This window comes from Carlito syrichta, unplaced genomic scaffold, assembly GCF_000164805.1.
Source record: "Carlito syrichta isolate Samal-C Ts95f unplaced genomic scaffold, Tarsius_syrichta-2.0.1 Scaffold305642, whole genome shotgun sequence".
In the NCBI taxonomy this organism is placed as follows: domain Eukaryota; kingdom Metazoa; phylum Chordata; class Mammalia; order Primates; family Tarsiidae; genus Carlito; species Carlito syrichta.
Window position 1 is genome coordinate 1,430,176 of NW_007249738.1, and position 27,226 is coordinate 1,457,401.

The 27,226-nt window shown below is 46.8% G+C and overlaps 1 protein-coding gene across 5 annotated transcripts in view; it reads left to right on the plus strand.

Annotated features, from left to right (window-relative positions):
* The window catches only part of SLC9A8 (solute carrier family 9 member A8), an 82,317-nt gene that overhangs the window by 31,728 nt on the left and 23,363 nt on the right, over window positions 1-27,226 (plus strand). For 4 of the 5 annotated variants that reach the window (XM_008061941.2, XM_021714406.1, XM_008061940.1 and 1 more), the window contains exons 5-10: window positions 7,356-7,439; window positions 8,794-8,895; window positions 10,319-10,353; window positions 16,135-16,278; window positions 22,006-22,144; window positions 25,341-25,446. In XM_008061941.2, coding sequence (XP_008060132.1) covers window positions 7,356-7,439; window positions 8,794-8,895; window positions 10,319-10,353; window positions 16,135-16,278; window positions 22,006-22,144; window positions 25,341-25,446 — 610 coding nt within the window. Of the gene's footprint in view, window positions 1-7,355; window positions 7,440-8,793; window positions 8,896-9,906; window positions 9,908-10,274; window positions 10,354-16,134; window positions 16,279-22,005; window positions 22,145-25,340; window positions 25,447-27,226 lie in introns of all 5 variants that reach the window. The other variant, XM_021714404.1, reaches the window with a different exon arrangement.

Genomic DNA, 27,226 nt, shown 5'->3' on the forward strand with positions numbered 1-27,226 from the left:
GCAATCCACTCACCTCAGCCTCCCAAAGGTGCAGGATTACAGGCTGAGCCACCAAGTCCGGCTATTATTTTTTTTTGAGACAGGGTCTTACTCTGTCACCCAGGCTGGAATGCCAGTGGCACGATCACAGCTCACTGAAACCTCAACCTCCTGAGCTCAAGCAATCCTAATCCTTCTGTTTTAGCCTCACCAGGTGTGCACCACCATTCCTGGCTAATTCTTTTGATTTTTTGTAGAGACAAGGTCTTGCTATATTGCCCAAGCTGATCTTGAACTCATGGGCTCAAGCTCCTGCCACCCTGGCCTCCCAAAGTGCTGGATTATAGGTGTGTGTCTCAGCCCTTGGCCCCATTAATTTTTTAGCATTTTGTAAGATTCACACCATTTTAAGTGAACTTGGGAACAGGCAGTGTTATGTTTTGTTGTTATTTGCATTTTTTTTTTTTTTGAGGTGTAGTCTCACTCTGTCGCCCAAACTGCAGTGCAGTGACATGCTCCCAGCTACCACAGCCTCAATCTGCTGGGCTCTGGCGATCCTTCTATCTCAGCCTTCCAAGTAGCTGGAACTACAGGCGTGCACTACCACGCCCGGCTAACTTTTGATTTATTGTAGAGACGAGGGCTTGCCAAGTTGCCCAGGTGGGTCTTGAACCCGTGGGCTCAGGCACTCCTCTCGCCTTGGCCTCCCAAAGTGCTGGGATTACAGGCTGAGCCGCCGAGCCTGGCCTGTTATTTACATTTTGATAATCCTAGACTAACCTACTTCATTAGGCAGGAAAAGACTCTAGCATTAAACATTAAGTAATGTTGATTGCCGGGTCTGGTGGCTCACACCTGTAATACCAGTTCTTTGGGAAGTGGAAACAAGAGGATTGCCAGAGCCCACTTGTTCGAGACAACATGAGCTGAAGTATAGGAAGTACTATGCAAGCTCTACAGCATGCGTACTATCCTCAGCTTTCAAAATGAAATTGGTAGCAATCAACATCATCATTATTATTATTATGATCATTATTATTATTATCATTATTATTATTATTTTGAGTTGGAGTCTCACGCCATTGCCCAGGCTGGAGTGCAGTGGCATGCTCACGGCCACCCCAGCGTCAACCTGCTTGGCTCCAGTGATCCTTCCTCCTCTGTCTTCCAAGTAGCCAGAACTATAATCGCATGCTAGTGTGCCCAGCTAATTTCTTTGATTTTATTGTAGAGAGGAGGTCTTGCCAAGTTGCTCGGGCTGGTCTCAAACTCACGGGCTCAGGCAGTCCACTCACCTTGGCCTCCCAAAGTGCTTTGATTATAGGCTGTCACTGAACCTGGCCATTACTCCATTTTTACAGATAAAGAAAGCGACACCCAGAGAGTTTGAGACATATTCGGTGTCACAGAGCTAGACAGAAGAGTTTGAGACATATTCAGTGTCACAGAACTAGACAGAAAGTGACTGAGTTGAGTCTCTAAACATTCAGTATTTTCTCCACCACACCACACTGACCTCAGCTTGCTGGTGTGCATCCCCTGTGTTTACACAATGGTTCTTAGGATATGGGCATTATCTTGGGGCATGAGCACTAATTAGAAGCTCAAATTTCAACTTAACCTTGAAAATCCATATTGAGTAAAGTGAGGACAGTGAGTGTGTTACACAATTGATTTTGTGAAGGGAAATAAGATCCATTTCAAAATAATAAAGAGTTGTATGGCAAAAATGTATCCCACTTAAGCCCCTCCTATTTTGATGCAGTTTCTAGTTGCTGAGATTAATTCATCTGTGACACTCTAGAGTGTAACATTTGCAAAACAAGCCTTATAGTCTGACCTAAAACACAACTTGAAACTGTTATAAATAATTGTAATGGAATATTTTATGTATTAAATGAATTCTCAGAATGTTTATTGAAGTTCAGGTATTGATGAAACTCCTCTCAGCTGGGAGGAAATGGAAACAGGGGCTGGTTATGCATTGTCTCTGCCTTCCTGCAACCTGATTACATTTATCCCAAGAGCGGGTTGTCCAGGGCAAGGGTTATAGACTGAAACCCTCTCTCTGCTCCTCTGCTGGATATAACTGATGTGTAGGTGCTGCCCACCAGGCAGTTTTGTTTGATTTCATTTAAATTGATCAAAATCTGAATTGACTTAAGAACATTCAAAGATTATTAATTTGACTTTAAAGTATTAAAGTATTGTTTTTTGGGGTTTTTTTTTTGTTTTTTGTTTTTTTTGAGCCAGAGTCTCACTCTGATGCCCAGGCTGGAGTACAGTGGCATGCTCACAGCCACCGAAGTCTTGACCACTGGGCTCAGGGTGATCCTTCCTCCTCAACCTTCCAAGTAGCTAGGACCACAAGTGAGCACCGCCACACCCAGCTAATTTTTTAAATTTATTTTAGAGATGAGGTCTCACCAGGTTGCCCACGCTGGTCTCGAGCCCCTAGCCTCAAGGCAAACCTCTTGCCTCCACCTTCCAAAGTACTAGAATTACAGGCATGAGCCACCACACCTGGCATGATTTTAAAGTGTTGTTAATCTGTGTAAAATTCTGAAGGTTTTACATAACTAACTTCTCTTGAAAAAGAAGCAGTTCTTCCCACTAGGCCCAGCAACCATCAGAGGCACCAAGGCTCTTTCCTGGGCCAAGCCCTTAGAAACCTTTGCTTGTGACCCTGCTTGAGCTTTGGGAGGAGGAGAGTGGGGGATTATCTTTCACTTTTTATTTTATGTGTGTTAGTATTACTGAATTTATTTTTCCAACAGATGTTACTTTTCAAGATAAAATAATAGTCATGTATTTAATAGTGTAGAAAACTGAACAAAGTCGAGTGATAGATCTGATTGAGTATCTAAAGAGTCATGTAGGCACCCAGTGCTTGACCTCAGAGAAAAGCAGGGTTTCTAGGCTGGATAGTTGAGACAGGCTTCTGGAAGAGGAGGCATTTGTGGAAAGTCAGAGTGGGAAACAGGACACCTGCCTGGATACCAGATGTGCAGTGAGCAGTGGTCCATAGAAAAACAAGGAAGATCGGGCAATAGTGGCTCATGCCTGTAATCCCAGTGCTTAGGGGGTTCAAGGGAAAATTGCTTGAGCCCAGGAGTTTGAGCCTGTAGTGAGCTAAGTGTATCCATGCTTTCCAAAGTGCTGGGATACAGGCATGAGCTACCACACCCAGCCCATTTTAGCCATTTTCAGGGTACAGTTCAGTGGGATTAAATACATTCACACCTGAGCCCGCGGGTTCGAGACCCGCCTGGGGCAGCGAGACCTCATCTCTACAATAAATTAAAAAATTAGCCGGACATGGTAGCACATGCCTGTAATTCCGGCTACTCGGAAGGCTGAGGAGGAAGGATCGCTGGAGCCCAGCAGGTCGAGGCTGCGGTGCCCGAAAGTGGCCACTGCACTCCAGTCTGGGCGACAGAGTGAGACTCCAACTCAAAAAAAAAAAAAATTCACAGTGTTGTATACCCATTATCACTATTTCTAGAGCTTTCCATCATCCCAAACAGAAACTCTGTACTCATTAAACGACAGCTCACTGTTCCTCCTTTTCCCCAGCTCTTGGCAACCTGTAATCTGTTTTCTGTCTCTGTGAGTTTGACTGTTCTAGGTACCTCACTTAAGTTTGATTTTAAAATATTACTAAACTGTGTAAAATTATGGAAGTAGTAGTGTTTGTCCTTTTGTTTCTGACTTATCTGACCTAGCACAGTGTCTTCAGGGTTCATTCAGGTTGTGGCATGTGTCAGAATTTTGTTTCTTTTTTTGGCTGGAGAGTCCTCATTTGTACGTCTGTACCATCTTTTTCATCCATTCATTCTTCTGTTGATGCAACTTTGGATCGTGACCACCTTTTGGCTCATAATGCTGCAATGAACACTGGGTGCCATATATCTTTATTTGAAAGGCAGCATTATAACACTGTTCTAAGTCAGAAAACAATAGTGTTTTACACAGGCAATAAAAACGAAGTAGTGCAGATGCCTGCTAAAGTCCCCAAGGTCAGGTCTGCACTCTGTCAAGAGAGATCAGCACGTTGGAGCAAGGCTTTAGACATGGTGTTGCCAGACTAAGTTGTCTTTGATTTATTTGGTGTTGAAAAGATGCTTGAAAGGGGCTGCCTTGCTCAGTCCGTGAGGTCAGCTGTATTTGACATCCACTGCTCTGGTGCCACCTAAAGTCCACCTCAGGTCATTTTGGGAGAGACATTGCTGAAAGAGTGTGGACCCCTTTGTGGCACCATTGAAAGGTGATGAATTCCAAGGACTACTGTAACAGGTGACCACAGACTAGGTGGCTCAACACCACAGAGCTTCATTTTCCCACAGTTCTGGAGCCTGGAAATCCCTCCAAAGGCTCTAGAAAAGAATCCTGCATGGCCTCCTCCTGCTTTGGTGGCCCAGACATTCCTTGGCTGTGCCCGCATAGCTCCTGTCTCTGCCTCTGTCTTCACATGGCCTTCTTCTCCATGTTTCTGTGTCTTGTTCTGTCTCTCAGGTGCTGCGTGTAGGGGCCACCCTGCTCCAGTGTGATCTCGTCTAGATCCTTACCTTAATTTTGTCTGCAAAGACCCTATTTCCAAATAAGGTCACGTTTGGAGGTTCCTGATGGACATGAATTGGGGTATGGGGTGGGGGCGAGGGGGGCACTGTGCAGTACAGGTGGGTTCTCCCTTTCCCAGGGAGATTTGGTTTTTGAAATGCCGAAAGGGTCTATTATACAGTGGTCTCACTGCACAAATCCTGAAAACAGGTTGCCCCACAAAACACAGAGCTCAGCCCGTTTCTTTTCACATTGTCCCAGTCTGAGTCATGAGCTTGTTGTACATGCTGTTATTTTAAGACTTAATAAGGCATTTCAGAAGTCATCATTTGCTTCTATTTTGAGCCTTTTTTGAATGTTATTTTAGTCTTTATGGTAACAGCTGTACATCTGTAAGGATACATTTAGGCATTTTTTTGAATAAGGATTTTAACGAGAAATCAGACTGTTAAGATTGTGACATGAAAATATTCATATGGAAAAGGGCCTGATTTTGCAGTTTTAAATAGACTGTGTATTACATGTAGGTACTTTGGGCTTGAGGACCAATATATATTTTCCCCAAATTCCAACCACCTAAAGAGATATGTTAATATAGAAAATGAAATTTTCATTGTTTCATCCCACTGAAGATGGCTATACTCTAGAAACCCTTTTCGTAGTTGCACTTAATATTTGAATCTGAAAACTTGGTGCTGTGGTTTGGGTATTTGTCCTCCAAAGGTCTCATGGTATAGCTTGATTCCAGGGTGGGAGGTAGGGCCCAAGGGCAGTTGTTTGGATCATGGGCAGGTCTCTCGGGTGAGTGAGTGCTGCTCTGTTCATTCCCTGACAGGTGGTTCTTTTTTTTTTACTTTTTTTTCTTGAGTCGAGGTCTCACTCTGTTGCCCAGGCTGGAGTACAGTGGCACACTCATGGCTACCGCAGCCTTGACCTGCTGGGCTCACACAATCCTCCCACCTCAGCCTTCCAAGTACCTGGAACTACAGGCACATGCCACCATACCCGGTTAATTTTTTTTTTTTTTTTAATTGTAGAGACAAGGTCTCACCAAGTTGTCCAGGCTGGTCTCGTACTCCTGGACTCAGGCAATTCTCTCACCTCAGCCTCCCAAAGTGCTGGGATTACAGGCTTGAGCCATGCAGAGCCTGACTCCTCCCTTCAGAATCTCAGCACTCCCTGGCTCCCCTTCACTGTTCACGCAGCCTGAGGCCCTCACCAGAAAACTAGTCTAGAACTTTTCCAGATGGCAGAATTGTAAGCCAAATAAGCCTTTTTCCTTTGTAACTCATCCAGCCTTAGGTATTCCTTGATGGCAACACAAACCAGCTGACATGCAGGGACAGAGCTCTAGAATTCTAGCCACGTCCTGAGGCGAAAGGGCATCAACTTGGGATTGTTTCATCACAGTCAGACTTAGGTAAATGGTAGTCATCTGTGATGGGCAGAAAGAAGGCAGGGCTGTGTTCACCAGGTGTACAGTCTACTCTTCCTCTGAGTAGATTGTATTTTGTTGTTTGTTTGTTTGTTTGTTTGTTTGTTTGAATTGGAGTCTCACTCTGTTGCCCAGTATGAGTGCAGTGAGACGCTCACGGCCACCGCAACTCAGACAATCCTTCCATCCTAGCCTTCTAAGTAGCCGGAACCACAGGCATGCACCACCAACTAATTTTTGATTTATTGTAGAGATGGAGGGTCTCACCAAATTGCCCAGGCTGGTCTCGAACCCATGGGCTCAGGCAATCCTCTCACTTCGCCTGGGATTATAGGCGTGAGCCACCACACCTGGCCTGAGTAGATTATTTTAGGGTTTGCCATGACCTTTTCCCTGGAGGATTCTAATTTGTGGACTTGTTTTTGGAAATGTTCTATCTGAATTGAAATTTTCTTTATTAAAATTAATTTTCTTTCCTTACTACTATCTGTTTGGAAATACTACTGTCTGTTTGGAAGCAGCTTATTGTGCCATTTCTTTTGCTGGTTGCCTCTTAAGTCACTTATTCTACTTTTTTTTTTTTTTTTTGAGTTGGAGTCTCACTCTGTCGCCCTGACTGGAGTGCAGTGGCCGCTCCCGGCCACCGCAGCCTCGACCAGCTGGGCTCCGGCGATCCTTCTGCCTCAGCCTTCCGAGTAGCAAGAATTACAGGCATGCGCTACCACGCCCAGCTGATTTTTTGATTTTATTGTAGAGATGAGGTCTTGCTGCCCAGGCGGGTCTCGAACCCACGGGCTCAGGCAATCCACTCACCTCAGCCTCCCAAAGGCGCGGGATTACAGGCTGAGCCACCGAGCCCAGCTATTCTACGTTTTAAAATGTAGTTTAATTTTGCATTTATTTATTTATTTATGGTCGCTCCTGCTTGGTTTGATTTTCAGGTGGTCGTTGAAATATGATCCATTTCCACTTGGCCAAGCTCTGAAAGAAGAATTGTTTTGACTCTCTACTGATGAATTTGTTCTTTTTTTTTTTTTTTTTTTGAGTTAGAGTCTCACTCTGTTCCCCAGGCTGGAGGGCAGTGGCACCTTCACGGCCACTACAGCCTCTATCAGTTGGGCTAAGGCAATCCTTCTGCCTCAGCCTTCCAAGTAGCTGGAACTATAGATGTGCGCCACCATACCCAGCAAATTTTTTGATTTATTGTAGAGACAAGGTCTCACCAAATTGCTCATACTGGTCTTGAGCCCCTAGACTCGCAATCCTCTCTTCTCAACTTCCCAAAGTGCTGGGATTACAGGCTTGAACCACTTCACCTGGCGAATTTATTCTTAATCATACAAATTTCATGCCTCTGAAAATGCCTGTTTTCTGTTTACAGGAAGAAGAAATGTTTCGTCCAAATATGTTTTTCCTCCTCTTGCTTCCACCTATTATCTTTGAATCTGGATATTCATTACACAAGGTGAGACACAGGCACACACTGGTGCTTTTGTCCTGATGGGTTCTCACGTTTGTGAGGCAGGTTTCTTAGAAACTTGGTTTTTCTTTAGCAGCTCTATTCCCTCCCAGGCGAGCCCGTCAGAAGCTGGATTGTGGGGCCTGACTTCTAGAGAGGAGCAGACATGACCAGTTAGCTGCTTTGGTGGTTTAGGCAGCGTGGCTCCTGGAGCCAGTGCTTTCTGTAGAGAGGTTCTGTGTCCAGGAAGATGGCCAAAGTAATCTCAAGTGTCACACAGATGACGCATTGACTCCTGGCCGGCACAGACTGACACTTCTCAGCTCACCTGCAGGGCCTTTGTCCCTCCTGAGGCCCCGTACGCCTTCCGCGTTGCCCTCTCAGCCCCTGTCCTGGGCCTCAGCCCCCAGCTGATCTTCCCTGGCTCCCCCAGTCTATGCCTCTTCCACTGGCTCCCAGGCTGACATCCCATCCCTCCCTGCCTCATGCCGCAGTTGCTCCCCCCATTCTTGCACTCCTGCCCTGCTTCTCCACTTTCTTTGCCTTGGCCTACTAGGTTCTGGGTGAGCTTCTCATTTTTGAGCCTGGGTTTTTTTTCTTGTCTGTGAGTTTTCTTTAAATATAAATGTATGTAGTTTTAAAATAAGGTGACTCAAGTTTAATTAAAATATTAGTGATATGACAGTTATTTTATGAATGTGATTTTTTAAATTGTGACACTTGGCAAGCTAAGGTTAGGCCAACCCTTGAGAGAGGAGCTAGAGACACAGGTCTGGTCTTGCGCTGCCCCCTACAGGTTCCTTTTTGGTAAAGTAGAAATGAGAAACAACCCCCCGCCCCCCCAAACCCTACCTCCCAGGTTGCTTTGAGACTTACACAGGGTGAAGTAGTGTAGGCAGAAAATTAAGTAGATAACATCACTTAAGAACTTAAGAGTTACATTTATTAATAAAGTTTTTGTAAAAACGTAAATTTTTAGTTTTCTACCTTAGTTTTTACACTAAGATGTTCAGTCCAGATTTCTTTTTTTTTTAAGTTGGAGTCTCACTCTGTCACCCAGGCTGGAGTGCAGTGATACACTCATGGCCACCACAGCCTTGATCTGCTGGGCTCAGGTGATCCTTCCACTTCAGCTTTCTAAGTAGCTAAAACTACAGGCGTGGCACTACCACGCCTGGCTAATTTTTTGGTTTGTTGTAAAGATGAGGTCTTGCCAAGTTGTCCAGGCTGGTCTCAAACCTGTGGACTCAGGCAGTCCTCTCACCTTGGCCTCCCAAAGTGCTGGGATTATAGGCGTGAGCCACCACACCTGACTGGACCAGCTTTTCTAATCATTTCTCTGATTTCTGCTTTCAAACAGGGTAACTTCTTTCAAAATATTGGTTCCATCACCTTGTTTGCTGTTTTTGGGACGGCGATCTCCGCTTTTGTAGTAGGTGGAGGAATTTATTTTCTGGGTCAGGTAAGAAAAACATCTTTGAAAATCTTCTACTCTTAGAGCTAGAGCAGGGAGATGGGTAGGTGGGGCAGGGACACTTCATGGGGCCTGGACTTCACTCTCGGGGTAAATGCCTTCCTGGAAGGAAATCCCACCTTCAAATGAGGCACACTAAAGGCATGTTAGAGTGTTTCTAAGTGGCCTCCAAGAACTTTGGTTTCTGGAATTGAGTGAATCTTTTCCATAATCTCCAAAATTATTTGATTGTGTTTGCAATCTATATTGTCCTAAATTGGAATGCCTACAAATAGAGTATATACCATCAAGAATTTCAGATGACAGCAGTATCAGTTGTGTTGTCAGGTAGACTGAATCTGGGTTGAACAATTTTTTAATAAAAACTTGCATTTTAAATCAAAGATGTGCTTTTCTGCTAGCATTGGAAAAGCTAAAATCAAAGATGATTCTGAACCTGTTCACTCAATTCTAAACTGTCTACCTGTAGTATTGGATACTCTGAATTTCCTGACATCGCTAGACTACTTTCCAGTGGTATCCATCAGATGTTCTGTACTTTGGGCTTCAGATTAATTTGCATGGATTTAGACCAGACATCCCTAGGAAGGTAGTGTCTGTAGTTTTGCATTATGCATATCCATGCATGTCACAGTTCTTTTCCTTTATTGCCAATTGCAGAAAGTTTGCCTGTCCCACTTTTGAAAATTACGCTAGCCGGGTTCGGTAGCTCAGCCTGTAATCCCGCGCCTTTGGGAGGCTGAGGTGAGTGAATTGCCTGAGCCCGCAGGTTCGAGACCCGCCTGGGCTACTTGGTGAGACCTCATCTCTACAATAAATAAAAAACTAGCCGGGCGTGGTAGCGCGCACCTGTAATTCCAGCTACTTGGAAGGCTGAGGCGGAAGGATCGCCGGGGCCCAACAGGTCGAGGCTGCAGTGGCCGGGAGCGGCCACTGCACTCCAGTCTGGGCAACAGAGTGAGACTCCAACTCAAAAAAAAAAAAGAAAACTAAGCTGAGGGTCAGGCATTTGGGTGACGTTTGTCAGCTGCTTTCTCCTCTTGACAGCTAAAGCCCATCCATCTGATTTCCATCCTTATTGCTGCCCTTATGGCACCAGAATAAATGTCTGTCATGCAACTTTCGTCATTGCTCAGCTGCTGGTATTAAATGCGAAGAAACTTTAGAGAAGAAAACTGCAGTTAATTGGGCTTGAAAAATGTGGCATTCTCTTCCATGCTTTGTTGATATGGTGGTCGAATGCATGCTTCAACTCAAACTTAGGAGCCTTCTTTGTTTTTCAAGTGGTTTGGGGACTGAAGATTAATGTCCTTATTAGTTTTAATAAAGTGCTAATGGACATTTTAATCTTCTTGGCTGTTCTCCAGGGGTTTTTTTTTGTGTCTGTATGTTTGTGTGTTTTATTTTACAGGCTGATGTAATCTCTAAACTCAACATGACAGACAGGTAAATCTTTCATACTGTAACACCCATGTGACTGCTTTCCAGACTGGGGAAACTTTCTCCATATTGCTTGCTGGGTGTGGCACTCTTCTATTCTGCATCTGTCTCTCTCTCTCTCCCTTTTTCTCCCTCTTTCTCTCTCTCTCTCTCTCTCTCTGTGTCTCTGTTTTTGCTGAGAATTTTGCTGTGGCATCTACTTTCAATTAATTTGTTTCTCTGAAATCAATGAAAACTATATTGAAGACTTTGAAGATCTCTAGTCAGAGCATTGCTCATTGAGATGATTGATTTAGATTAAGCTTTGGAGGGGATACTCTGTTCATTAAGCTGCCCTGCCCCCATACACATACACTGGGCCATTGTCCTCTTACTATTTCTAAGGCTTTCCAGTAGCCATAATGAAAAGTTGTCTTCTTGATGGATTAGGGATGGAGGGGGAAGTAGGGCAGAAACTTTGCTCTGAGGTTCCCACCCAGCTGGGGTGGGCTAGGGTAGAGGAAGCAGGCAGGGCCAAGGCCTCTACTGTGGATGCCTTGTCCTTCTGCAGCTTCTCATTCTCCCATGAGCCTTCTGCAGGAATTTCCGGAATTGACTCAGTGAGAAGCAGCCTCGGCAGCTGTCTCTCAGAAGGTACCAGATCTAGCACTGAAGAGAAGTACCCACATGGAGTGCAGCCTAGGCTTCCCACACAGAGTGCAACCTGGGCTCCCTGCTGAGAGTACACAGCCTTGCTGGGTGCCTGTGTGCTGTGTGCCTTTGTTCTTGGTCTGGTCTTGTGGCATGGCTGGGGTGCTGGTGTTCAGTGCCAGGTCCTGGCCATGGGCCAGCCAGAGCTCTCAAGCTTTCGCAGCAATTCGATGACTTGGGACTAGAATCTGGGAACTCTTTTCATGGGAAAGGTGCCTTTGATACCAAGTCTAATTCCGTTTCCACCGCCTCTCACCCCTTACCCTAGTCCAGGACATACATTTTGGAACTTTTGTTGCAAGAAAGTTTATATAAACAAGTAGCAAAAGTCACATTCCTATTCCATAGGAGCAGGAAACAGAACTGATGTCCTGTGTTTTATAGGCATTTTGCAAGTAAAAAGAAATGTCTAGTAAAGGAAGGTATCACAGCATTTGGGGTGACTGGTTAGAGATACAGACACTGCTGAACAACTGTTCACAAGTTGAGTTGAATCTGCGGTTGGGGTGTTCAGGGGAAGGAAAGGAAGAGAATTCCAGCTACCATGGAAACCAGAAGGCCGTAGACAGACTGACTAAGAGCCAGGTAGGGTTTCTCTCTCTATGTGCAGATGCTTCCTTTGCTGTTAGAAAGTGATTGTCCCAGGGATAGGGACTGCTCTGGGGCTGCCAACCCATGCAGCCACAGCGGCTGGCAGAACACTGAACAGAGGGCAGCTGTCCAGGTGTGAGTCCAGAGATGGGATAGGGCCACTGGGAAAGCACCCCCTGCATGAGGGGGACAGCCACTTCACAGCCCACCTGGTAATTACCATGTGGAAATTTGTGCCCAGAATTACTAGATATTTACAAATCGTTTTTTCCAAAAGAGCCTAGGTTTCTAGTTTTGCTTTTATGTTTTATTTTTGAGTCAAAGTCTCACTCTGTCGCCCAGGCTGGAGTATAGTGGCATAATTATGACCACTGCAGCCTTGACCTGCTGGGCTCAGGTGATCCTTCTGCTCAACCTTCCAAGTAGCTGGAACTACAGTGCGTGCGCCACCACACCTGGCTAATTTTTCCTGATTTATTGAGACAAGGTCTCACCATGTCACCCAGGCAGATCTTGAACCCCTAGGCTCAGGTTAATCCTCTCGCTTTGGCCTCCCAAAGTGCTGGGATTACAGGCATGCGCCACCTTGCCTGACTGGTTTCTAGATTTTTATAGAAAATGTTCTAGCTTTTAAATGTTGACAATGTCTCATTCAAGTACACCATGCAAGCCAACCATGAGAACCACAGACCACTTTTTGCAGCCTCTGCACTATAGAAAACATAAAAATAACTTTGTTGGCAGCACACAGTGGCAGGCGCCTGTAGTCCCAGGTACTGGGGAGGTGAGGCGGGAGAATGACTTGAGCCTCGGTGTTCTGGGCTGTAGTGCGCCATGCTGGTGTCTGTACTAAGTTGGCATCAGTATGATGACCTCACACGAGTGGAAGACCACCAGGTTGCCTAAGGAGGAGGAAACTAGCCCAGGTTGGAAACAGAGCAGGTCAAACTCCCATGATGATCAGTGGTGGGACAGCACCTGTGAATAGCCACTGTACTCCAGCCTGGGCAACATAGCAAGATCCCATCTATACATTAAAAAAAAAAAAAAAAGTAACTGTTGCACAGATTTTGTTTTAGTAATATTCTGGAGAGAGATTTCACTCTTAGATATCCTAAATTATTTCACTACTTTAGTTGGTTTCCTTTTCATTTTGTTGATGTTGCTATGCTTTGAGGTGATGAAATGAAGAAAACACACTTTTTTTTTTGAGCTGGAGAATCTCGCTCTGTCACCTAGGCTGGAGTGCAGTGGCACACTCACGGCCACCGCAGCCTGGACCTGCTGGGTTCAGGTGATCCTTCTACCTTAGCCTTCCAAGTAGCTGGAACTACAGGCACACACCACCATGCCCAGCTAATTTTTTTATTTACTGTAGAGATGAAGTCTCATCAAGTTGCTCAGGCTGGTCTCGAATCTGTGGGCTCAGGCAGTCCTCTCACCTTGACCTCCCAACATGCTGGGATTATAGACGTGAGCCACCACACCCGGCCTAAAAAACACATTTTTAAGTAGAACTTCTAGTCTGGCCTTCTGAAAGACTGAGCTCATATTGACGATGTGAGACAGGACAGCTGATGGACAGGTTAAGCGACCCTGGATGCAAGTCTCAGTGACTCAGATGGCTTGTGTTTTGACTTTCTAGGCTTACTGTTTTAAATACCCCACCTCAGCTTAAATTCCCAGCCAAAGCTAGGTGTGTTTTGTGATTTCTACAAAACTGTCTGGACTTCAACTTTATTATACACATTTCAGCATATAGAAGATATATAACTGTACAGTGAATGCCCATACAGTCACCACCTGGACTCTGTGGTCATGTTTTGCTGTGTTTGCTTCTACTCATATCTTCCATCTGCCCATCCTCTCCATTCCTCAGTTTACCTGCTACTTTCTGCTCTCCAAGTTCCAGTTCAGGATGTCAGAAGGACGTGACAAGGTGCATCAGCCAGGCCCTTCCAACAAAAACCCAGCACAAACTGGGTTAAGCAAAAAGAAGAGTGTTGGTTCTTAGAACCAAAGTGTCCCCTGGGTAATGACTTCTGGGGGCGACAGCCTCCAGGGCCACAGTGATGGACTCCTCCTCTTGCTGCATCTTGGCTCGGCTCTCCCCTGCCTGCCTTCGTCTCCGTAGCTGACCCCACATGGCAGCACCGATGGCACCAGGCTCCCATCACATTCTGTTCAGCCGAAAGAACCACCCATTCCCAGTTGGCTGGCAGAGTACCTGGCAATGGTGCACTGACCAAGCTCGGCCCCATGCACACACCTAGAGCCCCACGTGACTACAGGGATGGAGAATAGGGGAGAGTGCAGCTCCCCAAAGGGAAATTCAGGTGTGTTGCCAAGACTAGGATGTATGGGTGCTGAGCAGGGAGAACTGTGGCCGTCCGCCCTCCTGTGCCCTGCTTGGGACTGAGAAGAGGTCACTGAACTGTGTCAGCACACAGCGCCTGGCCTGCCACAGGCCCCAGGTCTGCGTCCCTGGCTACCCTTATCCCTTCATGATACGCTTTGTAGGTATCCCTCCTTCGTGGCCTTTTGTAATGGTGCTGTGGTTGATGGGACTGGGAATACGAGAAGAGACAAGCTTGGTCTGGACTGCAAGACAAGGGCCTGAGGACGAGCCGCTGACAAAGGAGGGCTCCAGGTTAACTGGAGTTCCTTCCCCTCCCTCTCTCCTTTCTCCTCTTCTCCTGCCTGCTTGCCTTCTGCAAGTGTCTCTGGGCCATGATCAGTGCAGATCCTGGAAATATACCCACAACAAAAGCTTAGCAGCCACCCCTTGCAGCTCAAGTGCTTGTGATAACCTCTGTGAGGTCAGGTGAGGTCTGGGAACTGGGGTCCAAGCTGCGACCGTTTTGTGGGATGTATTCCTCAGCCTGGTATCTGAAAGCTGTCCTGGATGAACTCATATCAGTCACGCTAACAGAGAGCTGCCATGGAAACTAGAGGCCTAATCACTGATTGACGAAGAGAACCAAACCTGGCAAGGCACCAGGCATGTCCTTGGTCAGCGCTTCACCCTGGCCCTGGTGTCAAGCGATTGCCCATGAAGGCTCCTGGGTCCAGTGTCCCCTTCCCTCGCAGGGTGCATACTTGGTGAGGGTGGGACACAGGTGACAGCCTCTGGCTCGTGTCTGGTGCAGGCTGTGCCTTGGGGTCCTGTGTTTTGTCTGGTGTTGTGGAAGGGATGGACCCACCCATTCTGCTATCCTGGAAAGAAAGCCATGCCAGGCATAACAATTGGAGGGTGCTGAAGACTTATGAGAAAGCAGTGAGCGGACTGGGCAAATGAACCCCCAGACCCACGTGGCCCACGAGGCCCCCAGGAACTGGGCCTGCTCCCTTGCCGGCCAACAGCATCTCCTGCCACTCACTCCTGCCTCACCCCCTGCTGCCACACACACCTTCCCTCAGTTTCTCAGGCAGCCAAGCTTGCTCCCACCTCGGGAGTCATTGCTGTCACCTCTTCCCCCAGGTCTTGGTCTGGCCAGCTGCTGCTTGTCATGTAGGTTCTGCTCACATGTCATCCCTTCAGAGAGGCTTTTCCTGACCCCCAACCTAAGTGGCTCCCACACACACACCTCCTCACCAGATTGGTTTATTGTGTCACCCTGATTTGTTTCCTGTTTCACACTGGCCATTTTCTAAATGTGTTTTAGTCTCTGGATATTGCTGTATCCATCATTCTGGTTAGAGCGCCGACTCTGATCAGATAACCTGTGTTGAATCCTAGCTCTGCCACTTGTTGGCTGACTGACTTTGGATGAGTTATTTCATCCCACTGTCCCTCAGTTTCCTCTGTCCTGTGGGCAGTGGTAGCACTCTCTCATACAGTTGCTATGTGGACTGATGAGTCACTATGTGTGAAGTGCTTAGAACAGTCCTGGGGCCATGGTAGGTTTCCTGTTATTAGCCAAGGTGCCTGGAACATGTGAGACTATTAGTAAATCCTTGTTGGAAGTGATAAGATCTTCATGGTACTGTCGGCTGCTGGCCTTATTGGGAGACAGCATCATGTTAGTATCTGCCACCGAGTCCCCACCCCTGAAGCACGTGGAGTTGCTGTTGGCATTCGGTACTTTCTTAAAGGCTGCAAATCTGAGTGGAGACAAATTTGAGATGGCACTCTGATGTCCTGGTGGCAAGGGGCAGAACAGAGATCAGACCAGGAGCTCATGGGCATTGACTCTAGCTGCTCTGACCAAGAGGGCTGGGCAGTATGTAACCTATCCAAGCAAAAGTCTTCCGTCTGTCATGGGTCAGGGAAAGGCTCGGTGTGATGGTGAGAAGCCAGGCCATTCCTGACAGCTCACTTTAATATAGGCCTCCACCACTCTGCCAGCCCTGGCAGCTAGCAGATATGTGGGGAAATATGCCAGCTTATGTAGCTGTTTCAGCTCTAGCATGTAGTGTTGCTGTATGTTACGGTCTTTGACTTGAATGCAGGATATGTGGACCAGGTGACACGCGTTATAGTCTCCCCTCCCTTCTCTCTTACAGTTTTGCATTTGGCTCCCTCATTTCTGCTGTCGATCCAGTGGCCACCATTGCGATTTTCAACGCACTTCATGTGGACCCGGTGCTCAACATGCTGGTTTTTGGAGAAAGTATCCTCAACGATGCAGTCTCCATCGTCCTGACCAAGTATGTGTGGGAGAGGAGAGAAACTGCTTTCTCCAGGGACAGAACTAAAGGTCCTTGTACCGCAGGGTCAGGTGTTCCCACAGTGTGTGTGCTCTGAGTGATCGCTTTGCCCCCGCCTTCCCCACGTCTCCGTCCTGACGAGCCTTGCTGTGCCACAGTGATCGCTTTGCCCCCGCCTTCCCCACATCTCCGTCCTGACGAGCCTTGCTGTGCCACAGGAATAGTCAGGTCTGGGGCGATGAGGAGAGAGGAGTCGGCCTAATGGACCTCTTAGTGTGCTTTGTGAGCCCAGCTCCTTAGCATCACTGAGGCCGCTCATGAAGTATGGCGTTCGAGCCCCCCCTACCAGAGCTTTGGATGCATTTGGTCTGGATAGGGGAAGGGCTATAGGGTTTTTCAAATTTTATTTACTTATGTATTTGAGTCAGAGTCTCACTCTGTCATCTGGCTCACTGTATGACAGAGTGAGACTCCCAACTAAAAACAAAAATTTTGTTTCGTTTTGTTTTTGAGTTGGAGTCGCACTCTGTCACCCAGGCTAGGGTGCAATGGCACACTCACAGCCACCACAGCTTTAACCTGCTAGGCTCAGGTGATCCTTCCTCCTCAGCCTTCCAAGTAGCTGGAACTACAGGCACGTGCCACCTCACCCAGCTTATTTTTTGGTTTATTGTAGAGATGAAGCCTCACCAAGTTGCCCAGGCTAGTCTCGAACCCATGGGACCAGGCAATCAATCCTCTCACCTTGGCCTCCCAAAGTACTAGAATTATAGGTGTGAGCCACAGCGCTTGGCCTAGTCTCTTTTTGGGTTTTTTTTTGTTTGTTTTTTAATCAATATTTTTTATTATGATACTGTGGGCTACAGTTAAGGGTTAGGTATACAAATATGCTTTGTTCAGGCACCCTTGCTGATAAGAGGTGTCTCCCCATTTTTGTTTTAAAAGTTATACATGTTAGGGTTTTTTGAGGTGGGATCTCATTCTTTCTCCCAGGCTGGAGTAGAGTGGCACCCTCACAGCTCACTGCAGCCTTGATCTCCTGGGCTCAGGCAATCCTCCTCCTTCAGCCTCCTGAGTAGCTGGGGCTACAGGTGTGTGCCACCATGTCTGGCTAATTTTTTTTTTTTTTTAGTTGAAGTCTCATTCTGTCGTCCAGGCTGGAGTGCAGTGGCATGCTCACAACCACCACAGCCTCAACCTCCCAAAGTGCTGGAATTATAGATGTGAGCCACTGCACCTGGCCTCTGATTTTTTTTTTTTTTGGTAGAGACAAGGTCTTGCTATGTTGCCTAGACTGGTTTCAAACTCCTGGACTCAAATGATCTTCCCGCCTCTGCCTCCCAAAGTGCTGGGATTATAGATATGAGCCACCACGCCCAGACCATATATTCTTAATAATAAAAATTTAGAAGGCACAGAGCCAAAAAAGAAAGAACAGTCACACACATTGCTCCTACTCAGAGATAATTATGGTTAACAATTTGGTATAAATATACATATATTTTATTTAAATGGGTGTATACCCCCAATACCATACTGTAACTTTTTCACTGAACAGAGTTAATGAAACAGTCTTCTACAGCATCATTTTACTAGTTGCAGAATATTCCTTTCCACGGATTTACTAAGATCTATTTAACTAAATCCCTGTTATTGGCTTTTTCACATTTCCCTTGGCAGCAATTTATGTAGCTTTATTAGGAAATCATCAACATCATGCTGCAAGACCTTTAAAAAAAATCTGATGACAATATTTTATTCTCACTTAAGATGTACTCTGAAAGCTGTGTAGCTTTCTGGTTTTTACTTTTATCTTGTATCCTGGCTACACATATTGAACATTTGTGATAAGGAATTTTACTCAACTTGGAGGTGAAATCATGAGTTATTTTTATACATTGGGAGCTAAACTCACTTGCTTTGTTTCCAATTTATTTAAAGAAAAAAATCTGGCAGAGGTAGGACCTTTCCAGCTTTCCCAGGTCTCTTTGCTGCAGAAAGGCCAAAGATGAGGGAACATTTTGATTTTAAGATGAGAAGTGATGGAGTCCTTGTAATAGTCAGAGGTTCTTACCAGAACTTTTTGAAGGCCAGGCTCACCTCTGATGACAGTTCCCACAGTTGGCTCTGTGACTACATGCATGTAGTTTCCAGCCTACTCCTACCCCCAGCACTACCACTGTTGAGACACAGACTGGGCTAGGGGTCAACCCCACCAACTCTTCTAACCACAACTGGCCATCTGCCAACAGCACTGTATGAGGGACCCATATGTGCCAGACTCTGCTCAGAGATCAGGTGGGTTTGACAAATTTGGTCTGCCGTGGGATAAGGTGCTCATGGAGACATGAACACAGTGCCTTGAGTACCAGGGGGGAAAGCAACCAAGGGGGATTTGGGAAGACTTTTCAGACAGGATGTCCTGTGAGCCAGGCCTGGAAGGCTGGTGGGCGTTTTCACACAGAAGAGCAAGGGTACGTTCTAGACCTGCTCCCAGCTCCCGGGAGCTGTTGCCACCTGCCGCTGGTTAGAAGGAAGCATCCATCCTGTTTGTAAGGGTTTACTTCAGAAACGGCCATCTCCAAAGTGACCTGGCACATGTATCTTTGTAACAGAAAGAGGAGTGTAAATGAATTAACGCCCCCACCCTTTTTTTTGAGTTGGAGTCTCACTCTGTCGCCCAGGCTGGAGTGCAGTGGCACACTCATGGCCACCTCAGCCTCTACCTGCTGGGCTCAGGTAATCCTTCCACCTCAGCCTTCCAAGTAGCTGGAACCACAGGCATGTGCCACCACGCCTGGCTAATTTTTTGATTTGTTGTAGAGACAAGGTCTCCCCAAGTTGCCCAGGCTGGTCTCCAACCCCTGGACTCAGGCAGCCCTGTCACCTCAGCCTCCCAAAGTGCTGGGATTACAGAATTCAGCCACCATGCCTGGTGAATTACCCCTTTTTGATGTTGTTACCTTGGAAGTGCAAGAAAGCAAAGTGTCTTCTGCTTCTTCATTACCTTTACTTACATCAATTTTAGCTTTGATGTGTTACAGTATACTCATATAATAATTGCTACAGAGAAAACCTTTTGTTTTCTCCAGTGACAGCTTAGGCTCGTGAAATGGACCCTGCAGCAGTATTGTCTTTGACTTAAGGTATAAGAAACAGCACCTTAAGAAATAGGTGTAGAAAATTACCGGGCCAGAAAGAGTCCAGATTCGACTCTCATTCATCTTGAGTTTAGACACCATCCACCCAGCCCTGGATTTGCCGTGAATGCTTTGTGTGACCTCAGTTACTCACTCTCTTTGGACTTCAGTGTCCTCTGTATAAAAAGAAAGCAGAGGCCGGGCTCGGTGGCTCAGCCTGTAATCTCAGCACTTTGGGAGGCCAAGGCGAGTAGATTGCCTGAGCCTGTGGGTTCGAGACCAGGCCAGGCGAGACCTCATCTCTACAGTAAATCAAAAATTAGCCGGGTGTGGTAGTGCGCACCTGTAGTTCCAGCTACTTGGAAGGCTGAGGCAGAAGGATTGTTGGAGCCCAGTAGGTTAATGATGGGGTAGCCGTGAGCGTACATTCCAGGGTGACAGAGTGAGACTCTAACTCAAAAAAAAAAAAAAAAAGCCAGCCTGGGTGCCAGCTGTGATAGTGGCCCATGGGTCTACCTTTTGGAACTTTACAGCGAACATGGCCTTCAAAAGCGCTATTCCAATCCAAGCCCTTGTTGGTTTCCACATTCCCCAAGGAGAGGATTAACCTGCGATCTGCTGGGCAGGAAAGGGGGTTGGGGCCATTGTGTATTTGGATGAGTCTAGAAAACTTTTGTGTGAAGAAAGATTTGTTTTATTCCGGACTTCTCAGAACCTTTATGGTGTTACTTTGTGCTGTGAATATTGAAAAGTCTCTTGAGGTTATTTGACCAAGCTATACTTTTATCAGAGATTCTCTTTTAGTTCGTGACATGCTGTTTGATGAAGCTGAGTATTATTGTTGATGCTTCTTTGTTTCATTTACTGATTCAGCAAAAATGCATTGAGTATCTTTTCTGTGAGCCTCTACCTTAGGCCCTGGTCATATGGTGGCAAAATGGAACGGTACACAGTCTTCACATGCTATGAGGAGAAGTCAGGCACCAACAGAACCTATACATGGGCTAGCTGTGTCCCTGAGAGAGTGTGACTGACCCTGGGTTCTGAGGGACAAATGAGGGAGTTAGCTGGGGTCAGGGAAAGGTGAACCTTGACCTAGAGGGTGCTCGTGTGGCCCCACCCTGAATGAGGAGGAGATAAAGTCAGAGAGGATGGCAGGAAGGAGCCAGGCCAAGCCAGCTCCAGGCTTCCTCCTAGTACTATCAGGAGACTGTCCGTGAGGTTTTGTTGTTTGTTTGTTTTTTTTGAGTTGGGAGTCTTACTCTGTTGCACAGGCTAGAATGTAATGTCACAATCACGGCTCATCACAGCTTCAACCAGGTGATCAACCCCCTGCCTCAGCCTCCTGAATAGCTGGTACTACAGGCACATGCCACCATGCCTGGCTCCATTTTTTATTTTTTGTAGAGATGAAGTTTCGCTGTGTTGCCAAGGCTGGTTTCTAACTTTTAGCCTCAAGCAATCCTCCCTCCTTGACCTCCCAAAGTGCTGGGATTACAGATGTGAGTCTTGAGTTTTGAACAGGTGGGTAACTGATCAGAGATGCACTTGAAAGGGATCATTCAGGCCATTAAGTGGAGAATGGAGCTGGTCTGTAGGAAGACACAGATGTCTAGAGAGAGACAGTGAGGCAGACCCCTGGCAGAAGGGCAGTAGAGGAGGGAGAGAGGCGGAGGGTTTGTGAGGTGGAATGACAAGAGGAAGAGATCTGAGAGCAGCTTCCTGCTGATGGTATCATGGTTTTCCCTTTGGGGACAAAAGCAGCCATTGAATTTAATGGCTTCTGAGATTTATTTTACTTTGTTACGGTACAGTGAAAGTTCTTTCAGTTCTTTCTCCTTCATGTTTCTTAAATCCTCCCTCTGCCTGAACCCTCTGGTGTTTCTTCTCTGGGTATCTCCTCTCTAAGCTGACTTAGCACCACAGCCTCAGTTTCAGTTTTTGTGGCAGGATTTCTGTGCTGAGACACTTCCCATTGACTTGCCCAAGCCTTCCCCCAGGCCCTGCCTCTTCCTGCTGCCTTGCCTCATCTCCTCCCTCCCCCATCCTGCTCCCCGTGTTTCAGCCTTACTCATCTAGGTACTTGGATGTTCCCACTGTATGCCATGTGTGCTTGGGCTCCCTTCCTCCCTGCCTCCTGCCTCCCTGTCTCTGCACATATTGTTCCCTTGGCCTGGGTGCTCTTCCTCCTTGCTTCACCTGGGCAACTCTTCTTTATCAGAAACCTGAACCTAGGCCTAGCCCACATGTTCTCAGGTACCTCCCTGCACCCCCGCCCAGTTGGGCACCCACCCTCTTTCTAAGGCCCTTCACCCTCCCCAGGTTGTCTTAAGTCCTCCCTGTTTCTCTTCCTCGTTAACCCTGGGGGAGCTCCGTAAGGGCAGGGACTATGCTGTCCTCCCTAAACCCCAGAAACTACCGTAGTACCTGGGACAAAGTAGGTGAACAAATAAGCGTTCAGCCTATTGAATGATGGAAAGAACGAATGAATGAGGGGATAAGCAAGAAATCCGTTTGCGTTCTAAGTTCACTTCTAAGAACTTTGTGTATAACATTTAACTTCTTTCTGTTTTCTTTTATTTCCTAGCACAGCTGAAGGTTTAACAAGAAAAAATATGTCAGATGTCAGTGGGTGGCAAACATTCTTACAAGCCCTTGACTACTTCCTCAAAATGTTCTTTGGCTCAGCAGCGCTCGGCACTCTCACTGGCTTAATTTCTGCATTAATATCCTTTTAATGTGATGAACACACAGTGCTGAGATTATTCTTGATTGCATCTGTCTCTAGCCAGTTTCTCCTGTTCCTCAGGCGGCCAATTTTAGACTAAGGTTTTCTTTGAAGGAGGATTTTTGTACTTAGTTTTGGTTTGAGAAATACTCTAATTTAAACTCAAGGATCCTTAAATTTAACATGTGAAATTCAGGATGTCACTTTCCAAACCTTAAAAACCATTTTCACTGTTGGATATTAGATTCGATGTTGGGGGCTTCTCAGTTCCCAGAGTATGACAGCCACATTCAGATGTTTTTCATTTTCTGCCATCTCACTTTACACAGTCAGAAAATTGGAAATTAATTTTATTTGAAAATGTCAAATTGAGAAAATCTTTACCCCACAGAAAGTGTTGTATCTGGAAGGATAGTAAAAGGAACTTTTTTTTTGAGTTGGAGTCTCCTTTGTCCAGGCTGGAGTGCAGTGGCATACTCATGGTCATCCCAGCATGGACCTGCTGAGCTCCGGCAATCCTTCTGCCTCAGCCTTCCAAGTAGCCGGAACTACGGGCGCACGTATGCGCTACCATGCCTGGCTAATTTTTTATTTATTGTAGAGACGAGGTCTTGCCAAGTTGCCCAGGCTGGTCTCGAACCCACAGGCTCAGCCAGTCCACTCGCCTCAGCCTCCCAAAGTGCTGGGATTACAGGCTGAGCCACCGAGTCCAGCCGGAAAAGGGACCTTATTTATTTTTTTTATTTTTTGAGTTGGAGTCTCACTCTGTCGCCCAGACTGGAGTGCAGTGGTCACTCCCAGCCACCACAGCCTCGACCTACTGGGCTCCAGCGATCCTTCCGCCTCAGCCTTCCGAGCAACTGGAATTACAGGCATGTGCTACCACACCCAGCTGATTTTTTGATTTATTGTAGAGATGAGGTCTTGCCAAGTTGTCTCAAACCCGTGGGCTCAGGGATTCCACTCACCTCGGCTTCTCAAAGCGCGGGATTACAGGCTGAGCCACCGAGCCCGGCTTGGAAAAGGAACTTTTAAAGTGTGTTCCATCTAAGTAATTTGCACTGGTTTTGTTGTTTAACAACCTGTAAGCTTTTCCAGCCAGGGGAGGAAAGAGGCTTGTTAAGGCCAATGGCACCCATATGCTGTAGAGAATTCATTAAGTTTAAAATAGGAACAGGCACCAGACCATTTCCATGTGCACCCAAGTCAGCATCTCAGCCTCCCAGGGAGATGACCACCTGGTGCTCCTCTGCCAGCAGTGTGTTTCACAGATGGCCGGAAGAGATGTGCCTGGTTACAGCCATGTTTTTCTGTCATCCTATTGAATTTTTAATCAATTCCTTTGTCTGGAAGTCTAAAGGCTCTATTGAATTGCCTGACAGCTTCTCATATTGTACCGGTACACAGCATGGAAAAGGAAACCTTCCAGCTCAGTCTTTTCCTCTTCTTTATTCTTTTATTTAAAAAAGAGAGAGAGAGAGAGAGAGAAAATCCTCTATTGTAAAGAAGTAGAGCGGATGGGAACTGTGAACTTCAGTATATGCATGTGGAAAAGATTTGGATATAGAGAGGCATGAGTTTGGAAATCTCCAAAAACAGTAAAAACTGTCCTTTCTCAGAGTCTTGAAGCCCAGAACTCTGGAAAGCAAGGTGGGCACCCATTAGTGAGCTCATCTGATGTCAGAGGAGGAGGTGGGAGGGTAACGCAACCCTGGGAGGGACTTGGAGTGTAGGCTGTCCTCAGTGCGTCTGCAGTCCCAGCCCCTCTGCCCTCCCCCCACCTGTACTTTCCCATACCTCTAAGTTAGCATTTTTATTTGTTTTTTGTTTTGAGTCAGAGTCTCACTCTGTTGCCCAGGCTGAAGTGCAGTGGCACACTCATGGCCACCACAACCTTGACCTGCTGGGTTCAGGTGATCTTTCCACCTCAACCTTCCAAGTAGCTGGAACTACAGGCGTGTGCTAATTATTTGATTTATTGTAGAGATGAGGTCTCACCAAGTTGCCCAGGCTGGTCTCGAACTCCTGGGCTCAGGCAATCCTCTCACTTCGGTCTCCCAAAGTACTGGGATTACAGGCTTGAGCCACCACACCTGGCCCAAAACACTTTCTTATTTTTTAATTTGGGTTTTTTTTTTTAGTTGAAGTCTCACTCTATTGCCCAGGCTGAAGTACAAGTGGCATGCTCACAGCCACCCCAGCGTCGACCTGCTGAGCTCCGATGATCCTTCCACCTCGGCCTTCTAAGTAGCTGGAACTACAGGCGCAAGCTGTCATGCCTAGCTAATTTTTAAAATTAATTAAATTTTTTTTTTTTTTTTTTAAGTTGGAATCTCACTCTGTTGCCCAGACTGGAGTGCAGTGGCTGCTCCCGGCCACCGCAGCCTCGACCTGCTGGGCTCCGGCAATCCTTCCGCCTCAGCCTTCCAAGTAGCTGGAATGACAGGCGCGCGCTACCACGCCCAGCTAATTTTTGATTTATTGTGGAGATGAGGTCTCGCCAAGTTGCCCAGGTGGGTCTCGAACCCCGCGGGCTCAATCCACTCACCTCAGCTTCCCAAAGGCACGGGATTACAGGCTGAGCCACCAAGCCCGGCTGATTTTTTTTTTATTTATTGTAGAGACAGATCTCACCAAGTTACCCAGGCTGATCTCTAACCCCTGGGCTCAGGCAGTCCTCTCGCCTTGGGACCTTCCACAGTGCTGGGATTACAGGCTTGAGCCTTTGCACCAGGCCCTAAATTAGCTTTTTTAAAAGAGTTTTTCTCCAGAATTTACATTTCTTAGTGTTTTATCCAAGTTCCCCTTCTTATAACAATAGTCTTCTGATCAGGCATAAATCAAAAAATTAGCTGGGCGGTGTGGCGCGCCAGTACTTCCATCTACTTGAAAGGCTGAGGTAGAAGGATCACCTGAACCCAGCAGGTTGAGGCTGGGGTGGCTATGAGCATGCCACTGCACTCTAGCCAGGGCGACAGAGTGAGACTCCAACTCAAAAAATAAAAAAAAATAGTCTCCCTACAAAGAAAAAATTCCACAGTGACAAATTTTCAGTTGTAGCTTTGGGATGTTCCAAAATCTTTTGTATACATTGTCTATGTTATATATTTGGAAGGTGGCAGTCTTGCTGTAGAAAATTCTCTACATCTCCCTAAATGGCCCTTGATTCTTTTTCCTTAACTATTGTCATTCACGTGCTAAAGCATATTGACTTGAGGAAAACACCTTCCTTGGAGTTTGGCATGATGATCATTTTTGCTTATCTCCCATACGGGCTAGCAGAAGGAATCTCACTCTCAGGTAAGTGACAGAGAGCCCAGAAACTCCATAGCGCTGGGACATTGTTCTAGGAAGAGGTTTTGTAAGAGGGTCACTTTCAGTCATAACTCAGAAGAGCTTAAGCCATAGGGAGATCTATTGTCTCCCTGTAGATCTATCTGGATTTAGGCCTGGCTGGATCCAGAGGCTCACCAGTCACATTGGTATCACGATCAAGTTTTCTTTTTGCCCCTCTTCTCTCATTTCTCCCAGCAGTCTTCCGAGGCTCCCTTATGAGTAGGCAGCCTGTGGGAGGGAGGCACTCTGAAGGACTCTATTTTACTGATGAGAAAACTGAGGTGGAGAGAGATTAAATGAATTGTCCAAGGCCACAGCAGGAAGTGGTGGAATAGCACTCCAACTCGGTGCCTTTGACTCAGAAACTGATGCTTGAAGCCCTCCTCTAATGCACTCCCCCCAAGATAGAGGACCATAAAACCACATGCTAAGTAAGCGCCATAGAGAGGGACAAGCCAACTGTGGTGTGGCATCGTGCTATAATAGCAGAGTCTACTGGACATGCCTTCCCTGTAGTTGTTTTCATGCTCCCACCATCCCACCATCCCAGGTACTAAGAAGTTATGTCATGAGCGCAAAGCTGCACAGGTGATAAGTAGCGGCAGTGAGATTGAAACCCGGGCAGGTGTGCCCTGATCCTTGTCCTGCACCCCACTGAGGAGGCGTGTGGCCCCCAGCAGCAGAGATGACTCTGATGACGCCCTGAAAGTTGATGCCCTCTCTGCAGCCACTCACACAAAAAGGTCCTTGGAGCCCTCACCTCCTTGTAGTCCATCCATGACCTTTGTTGGCAAGGCTTGGCTTAGTTGGGCTTTCTGCCCACAAGTGGCAGTCCAGCCTGTGTTCCTAGTTCTGTAAATTGTGAAGGTGTTGACCAGGAAGTGGAGGCTGGAGCGTGATTTGTCCCCACCCCTGTGCAAGGAATATAGCCAAATGGGAAGGCTCTGCCCTGAGTCTGACCCCATCTTTTGAATGAAGGCCCCTCAGAGCCATTGTTCTGGAAAAGCGGGACCATTGCAGGGAATGTTTTGATCTCTGCCACAGGGTGGGTTTTCTTTTTTATTAACTTTGTTGAGGTATAATTTACATACCATAAATGCACTTGTTCCAAATACGTACAGTTCCGTGAGTTTTGACATATATGGACAGTCATGTCACTGCTGCCATAGTCAAGATGTGGCACACCGTCATCACCCCACATCACTCCCTGTGCCCTTCTGCTGTCAGTCCCTCTGCCCATCCATTGATCTGCACTGTCACCGTAGGTGTGCCTTTTCCAGAGTGTCATATGTTGTTTTTTGAGTTGGAATCTCACTCTGTCACCCAGACTGGAGTGCAGTGGCCGCTCCCGGCCACCACAGTCTCGACCTGCTGGGCTCCAGCGATCCTTCCGCCTCCACCTTCCGAGTAGCTGGAACTACAGGCACGTGCTACCACACCCGGCTAATTTTTCGATTTGTCGTAGAGATGAGGTCTCGCCAAGTTGCCCAGGGGGGTCTCGAACCCGCGGACTCAGGCAGTCCACTCACCTCAGCCTCCCAAAGCTCTGGGATTACAGGTTGAGCCACCGAGCCCAGCTGCCAATCCCTTTCTTATAGTATTATAATTGTTCAAGGTCCACTTATGAGTGAGAACATATGGTACTCCATGTTTCTGTGATAGATCACTGAGTATGATTGACTCTAAATCCATCCAAGTTGCTGCGAAGTCCATATGTTTGTCCTTCTTTATGGCTGCATAATAC